General features: G+C 41.9%; 1 protein-coding gene across 4 annotated transcripts in view; it reads left to right on the top strand.

Annotated features, from left to right (window-relative positions):
- The window catches only part of RABEP2 (rabaptin, RAB GTPase binding effector protein 2), a 418,606-nt gene extending 411,966 nt beyond the window's left edge, over positions 1-6,640 (top strand). For 2 of the 4 annotated variants that reach the window (XM_078652313.1, XM_078652310.1), the window contains one exon: positions 497-6,640. In XM_078652313.1, the coding sequence (XP_078508439.1) occupies positions 497-598 (102 nt within the window). In that variant the 3' untranslated portion in view covers positions 599-6,640. The remainder of the gene's footprint in view (positions 1-496) is intronic. The other 2 variants (XM_078652312.1, XM_078652311.1) reach the window with 1 other exon arrangement.
- The last annotated feature ends 463 nt before the right edge of the window (positions 6,641-7,103 follow it).

Here is a 7,103-nt window from a genome sequence, read left to right as displayed (position 1 = left end):
AGACTAAAAACAGCTGCAAGGACAGCTGTAAGCTCAACTGAGCTTGTGCGAAGGTGGAAGATGCTAAATATAGTTTGTTTCTAGGCAGATTACAAGAGCAGTCAACACTGAGGGAGGACAGAGCACATGGCGAGCACGTGGCAACACATGGCAAACAAGATTGCTGCCAGAAATACAAAATGGCTTTCAGCTCATGCTAACAAATCCCTGCAATATTTAACAAAACTAAAATCCTAGTAGTAATAGGTAATTGTTATCCTTCGTGGTAGATCTCTGGCTTTCTCATACTTACTTAGCAAACATGGACACTGTGGGTCTTTTGTAATTAGCCAACGGTTCAACAAGAAAATTGCTGAGTAGATAGATGATGAGGTAAAATGAGTGAAAGAAAATATTTAATCAAATTGTTGACTGAGAGACACTCTTTTGACCCTTTCTATATGAAGGATACAGAGTGCTAGGCCTGCCTCTTTAACACCTCCCTCTTTCCCTCAAGGTCAGCATGGAACAGATTCGGCAAGCGAACAACCTGGAGCAGGTGAAGAGCATTGTGGATGGCGCTCGGCTCCGGGATGTGCGTGAGCTCCAGGACACATGAAAGACACTGGCGAGGGCAGGACCTGCTGCAGCCACTGAGAGTCAGCTGCTTTGCCAAGGCACATGGATGGACAATCTGCTATAATGAACATTAAGAAACTGCACTGTAGGAGGTGCTAATCCATAACGCACATATCAATGGATCCACTGCGACGGCTTGTATAAAATGGGAGGGGCAAACATGCAAAGAGTGGAGGGGAAATGCATGGGGTATAAAAGGACAAGGGAGTTGGGAAAAATGGCACTGTAGTAAGGGAGACACAGGCTAATTGTTTAGTGGAGGGTTGTGTCCTAAGAGGTGTTACAAGGGAGAGGGGTTGGGTGATAGGGGTTTAAACAGTCAATAGGCACCTGGCTCAAAGCAGGATGCATTGATTTGATAGGTTAGAGAAACACAGTAATAAAAGTGTGGTAGAAAAGAGTTTTATGGTAACAAGGTAGTGGCACTGAATCAACCGGAAGAGAGGAGGAATTGCTCTCTCTCTCTCGTGTTGGCAAAATGTTTAAATGCCCTTTATTTTGATATTTACAAAGGTCGTGAATGGCGCATGTGACCTCTGGCATAACTGTAATCACGATGCTCAGGCTCTGTAGCGTAAAAGTGTGTAAACCCAATCAATTGAGCATATTTGAATATGGAAGCAGTCATATTTTTCTAGAGTCCCTCTCTAATCATGGACAGAAGAAATAATTACCTGGGGTTGACAGGATACCTCCTGAGAAGTGCAAGGGAGACATTCATTAACTGACAGGTTCTGTTTTGCAACCAAGCACTGAGGGGTGCCCCTCGCTGGGAATGCAGAGAGACCATTTTACTGATTAAGCTAATAACAAGACCAAGGGCTTCAAGAGCTTCCATCTGTGAAGATTATGGGGAGAGGTCATCTTAATAAAAGCGCATGACTCATTAGGTTTTTAGCGCCCTCTGAGAGAAGCACAAAAGTCTCCATTTTACAAATCGGGTTTGTGACCCAGTTGGTGACTTAAAAGAGGCTCTCCTGCGAGGATAGAGATTGAAATGTCCTAATAGCGCCAGACAACTCCAATGAATGAAGCAAGCTGAACATACATATTGGAGTCAAAGCTAATAAAGGGCTTCCTAAAGCACATGTGCCATACACATTGTACAATCTTCTAATGACTCAACCAGGGAGGGCTTGTAGACTCCACTCTGAGAGCAGCAGCGGAAGCTTCTGCCCTACTGACAGTGCCCTTGTGTCATTGGGGACGTTGGAGATTCCATACCATATGAATTAGTGAGGGAGGACTTTCATACAAGATCCCCAATGCACTATACTGTATGTCGATGAAAGAATGGCACAGATCAAGAAATCCTGCGTGCATCTCTGGGTGCCTTCTTGTAGCAGTTCTCTGCCTTCCTGATGCTTGCACTACAACGAAGCCCACAGCATTATTGAAGGGACAAAAGAATCTGCTTGATCAAGGCACAGATCTGAAGAGAGTACTTTGACACTTTGGAGCGATAGCTCCACCATCTTGACATTACACATACTTGAAGCCAACCAGGAGATTTCCCCCTAAGAGCTTAGGGAGATAGATTGTTAGGAGTATTCAGATAAGTTAAGAAAGGGGATGTAGGTTTTGTGTTTCATGCTGCTTTTGTACTCCAAAGAAATAATTAAATGATAACTTCTGGAAAATACTGTTGCATAATCTGTCTTTTAGTTCCTAAAGTAATTAATCTCCTTCACACGGGTCATCCACTCCTTCACCAGAAACCTGGATCGCGCAACAACCTAGTAATGTATGAGCCTTCTCTTGCACCTTCGTCCACTATTAAGTCCAAACCCCAATACTACTTAGCACTGGTGTGAGCATGTTTACATGGCTCTTATACATTGAAGCCTAGAAATGAAACTCCCGGACTCACATTTCTTCTTTCAAACTGCTTTAATTTTGTATTTCTGCATATTTTCATCTAGTGAAAGGTCAGGGTTATCCGTGTTAGTCATCAAGCCTTTGAAAATACAATTTTTCTATAGACATCTCCCTCAGGATGCACTTCGATGAACAGCCCAAGTGTGTTGCGACTGAAAATTAGAGCTGTATGTCTATAGAAGACGTAAATAAACAGCACCCTTAAAACGTATGCAGAGACTGCCTTTTTTCCGCTTATTAGGAGCCGCAGGTTGGTATTCCACATCGCTTAAATACTAGCTGGTATTAAGCGTTTTACATGACTTGTGGTAACGCACTATATAAATGCAGTGTATAAAGTGGGTGGATTCATTTTAAACTTCATCACTGGTGAAATGTGACAACAAATCTGAATTGTCATTTTCCTTAAACTTTTATTAAAGAATGTTAAACTTGGCATGCAAAGTTGAACTACTGTCATATGCTGGTCATTAAGGGGATTCAGAACTTTAATTACCACTTCAAATGTGTTGACAATGTCATTAGATTGTGAAAAATTCAGTTCTCTATTGCACTTACCCCTTCAATTACGTTTGCGGGGATCCTTCTATATCGCCCTCCGGGAGCTGTGGGACAATATTTCAACTCACTGCTTGAAGCGGTAGTAAATCTGGCCAGCACCGCTTCTAATTTCAATCTCCTGGGGGACTTCAATTTGCATTTTGATAACCCCCAGGATGTAATTGCTAACGATCTTTTCCACGATTTAGCAGCATGTGAGATGTTTCTAAAAATCCATCAAGCTACTCCTATTAAAGGGAACCTTTTGGATCCAATGTTCTCAAACATTATAGAATTAAAGGGGAAAGAACCTGTTCCCATTCCCTGGTCGGACCATTTTTTAGTCCCTTTTGTATGGCAACCACCTTCCTCCCATTTGCTGGTATTAACTTCCTGCACTCAAGCCCGTTATTGGCCTAAATTAGGCACGAAGGAATGGAAAAAGGAACTGCATTACACCATACCCCCACATCACCCTGATCCCACGACAGCTAGTGGTAACTTCCACTTATGGATCGAGAATTCATTAGAGGTAGGGCTTCCTAGGAGTTCTAAAGTACAAAAAACTGGTTCAAATAGTATGCCATGGTTCACACCTGAGCTTCGCAAATTAAAACAGGGGTGCAAAAGACTGGAAAGAGAATGGAGGAAAGACTACTCAATAGGCAAAAAATGCAACTATAGGGCCTCTAATAACTCCTATAAAGTTGCACTCAAATTAGCACAGGCAGTCTACTATGAAGCAAAAATCTTATCCTCCTCTAATGCTCCCAAAGAAATATTTAAAATCATAAAGAGGCTTATGAAAGCCCCAGATCCCCCAACAGCTCCTGACTCGACGGGATGCCGCTGTGAGGAGCTAGCGGATTTCTTCTCCACCAAAATGTGGGTTATACTCGATCTCTTCCCACCAGTTAATAATGAGCATTTTCATATACAGCATGGAACAGAATCCCAGAAGAATTCCCCCACGCTTGAATTTTACACCCCCCTCACAGAGGAACTCATTCACCCTATCCTTAACACGATTAAGAGTGCCTCTCCATTGGACCCTGCTCCTTTTAACATTCTTAAATATGCCTTGCCCAACATAATCGCTCCCATATTCAATCTAGTCAACTCCTCTCTAGAACAGGGTTTTGTGCCTCAGGATTGGAAGATTGCTATGGTAAAAGCATTACTAAAAAAAAAACATCTGGACCCTGGAGATTGGTCAAATTATCGTCCTATATCCCTTCTCCCAGGTGTTGGTAAGGTAGCAGAGAGACGAACCGTCAACTCTCTGCTTATCTTGAAACTTTTAAACTACTCCATCACTCCCAGACGGGCTTCCGTCCAGGACCGGGCACGGAGACTGCACTAGTGGCAGTGGTGGAGGAATCCAGAAAGATCTTGGATTCCGGAGGGTCTGTAGCCATTATCCTCGTAGACCTCAGCGCGGCCTTTCTTACGGGGAATCACCATATCCTTCTATTACGGCTCAAACAACTAGGAGTGACAGGCACAGCCCTCTCGTGGCTGGAATCATTCCTCCAAGAAAGATACTTTCAGGTATTTGAAGGTAATACCTATTCACGCCCACCCCCTTGCAATGTGGGGTTCCTCAGGGCTCCTCCCTGAGCCCCACGCTTTTCAACGTGTATATGTCACCGCTGGCTGAAATAGTGGCACATTTTGGAATACAACTCGTTAGCTATGCAGACGATACACAGCTCATTGTGGCATTGAACCAGGCAGCACCAGCCCCCACAAACCTGAGCTCATGCCTTAAAAAAATTGTGAGTTGGATGAGTTAGTCCCACCTTAAACTCAATGGCGACAAGACGGAGCTCATGCTGCTGGGTCATCAGGCAACCTTCGACCCATGTACTCTGTGGCCGCCATGTATGGGACCGGCCCCAATTCCGAAAAAGGTACTAAAGAGTCTGGGCTTCTGGCTTGACCATTAGCTCACTTTTAGAGCCCAAGCCAGGAAAACAGCGGCCACCTGCTTTGGTCTGCTGAAGTCAATCCGGAAAATACTGCCCCTATTACTGGGGACTTCTAAAAAGATCTTAGTCCAGACCCTCATTCTCTCAAGGCTGAACTATGGTCATGCTCTTTATTTAGGGGCTCCGGCCTCAGTTATTAATAAACTGCAGGTAGTACAGAACTCAGCAGCACGACTCCTCAAGGGCACTAACAACCGCTCCTCAGCCAAACCATCCTTAAAAACACTACACTGGCTCCCCATACAAGAGCGAATTCATTTTAAAGCTCTCTGCATTGTTCATAGAAATTTGCAGGGCAAAGGTCCACCTATTTTTACGACCCTTGTTAAACACTATAAAGCCACCAAGCCCCTTCGTTCTAACACCCTTCTTCTAGCAGAGGTCCTCAGAATTAAGAAGGCTCGTACAAGAGGTCGTCTCTTTTCATATAATGCATCAAAGCTCTGGAACTTCTTGCCTCCTTCCATTCACCAGGAAGCCAATCATCTGGCGTTTCGCAGGCAATTGAAGACATGGCTTTTCCCATAATTCCATCTGCTCCCAATGTTAAGTCCGCAGCGCTGGGATGCTGTCGGGTAGCCATGCACTATATAAGAGCCAATTCAATTCAAGATGTAACGTCTGTTTATGACAGCATCAGGGACATTACAAATGCCACCATGTGTGACAGCATTGAAGACATTGCATATGAATATGATCATGAACACTAAAAATAACCTATTCCTACATAACTTGTGGTAATGCACTATATAAAGTGGGTGGATTCATTTTAAACTTCATAAACTTCATCACTGGTGAAATGTGACAGCAAATCTGAATTGTCAATTTCCTTAATCTGTTATTAAAGAATGTTAAACTTGGCAAGCAAAGTTGAACTACTATCATCTGCTGGTCATTAAGGGGATGCAGAACTTTAATTACCACTTCAAATGTGTTGACAGTGTCATTACATGTCACGTCTTTTTATGCAGCATCAGGGATATTACAAATGCCACCACGTGTGACAGCATTGAAGACATTGCATATGAATATGATCATGAACACTCAAAAGAACCTATTCACAAAAATAATTTTTGAATGTGTAAAGAAGTGATCATGTAGTCCTCATTTACATATCCTTATATGCCTTGATCCCCAAACTTCTGCAATGCTTAGGGACCATTCATAAACAATTAGTATAAATGGAAAGGACAGTTCCCTCTTTCCACTTTTATTAACAGTGAGCCTAACTTTTCTGGGGCAATACACAAAGTCTATGTAAAGGAGTACTTCTGGTTGTACTATTTCCCGTAATCATACATACTTCTGTGAACCAACCCCCATGTATCACTACTAATTGCATATGTAAAAGCATAATGCTACTTCTGCGATCTCCTGCATGTAATGTTTTTTAAATGCATATATTTATAACACTAAACTACCAAAACCTACATACCTTCAAATTTTCGTGACCTCTCCTACACTGTTCATTCATAAAAACATATTTTCTGAGTAATATAATGTGCTCGTCATGCTTTACAAAGTACAAATATTTAAATTCTCAAAGTTATACTGTTCTGAAAGCTTTGCCGAAAAAGCGTAACAAAATTAAAAAAAATCGTATTTTAACTTAAGATATTTTTTTGTCATTTGTTTGTTAGTCTGTATTTTATTGGGTTTGGTAACTGACAACAGGTGTAAGCAAGTTTGAAAGCGAAGCCATCCCCTCTCTGTTCGACTCCTGCCTATTTAACAAGGTATTGCAAACTTAGATCACTTTTGCTATGGTCATTCTGTGTACCATGGTCATAACTTACCAGGGCCAGATGTACTAACATTTGTGTTTTCAATTACCAAATAGATAATTTTTGGATCGCTATTTTGTAATCCCAGACACTAATGTACTAAAGTGTGTTGTAGCTTAGTGACTTTAACCCTCCAAAGTACATTATTTGGTTGTTATAGCCATCAAAGTATCCAAAGATAAAAAATACACCTATGTATATCATTGTGAAATAATCACATAAAACAGAGTAAGATTTTTTTTATGTAGTTGCTAATGCTAATAATGCAAAAAGAGACTACTCATAAGCATCC

This window comes from Lissotriton helveticus, chromosome 7 (assembly GCF_964261635.1).
Source record: "Lissotriton helveticus chromosome 7, aLisHel1.1, whole genome shotgun sequence".
Lineage (NCBI taxonomy): Eukaryota > Metazoa > Chordata > Amphibia > Caudata > Salamandridae > Lissotriton > Lissotriton helveticus.
Note: the sequence above shows the minus strand (reverse complement) of the source record. Positions and strands in the feature narration are given on the sequence as shown.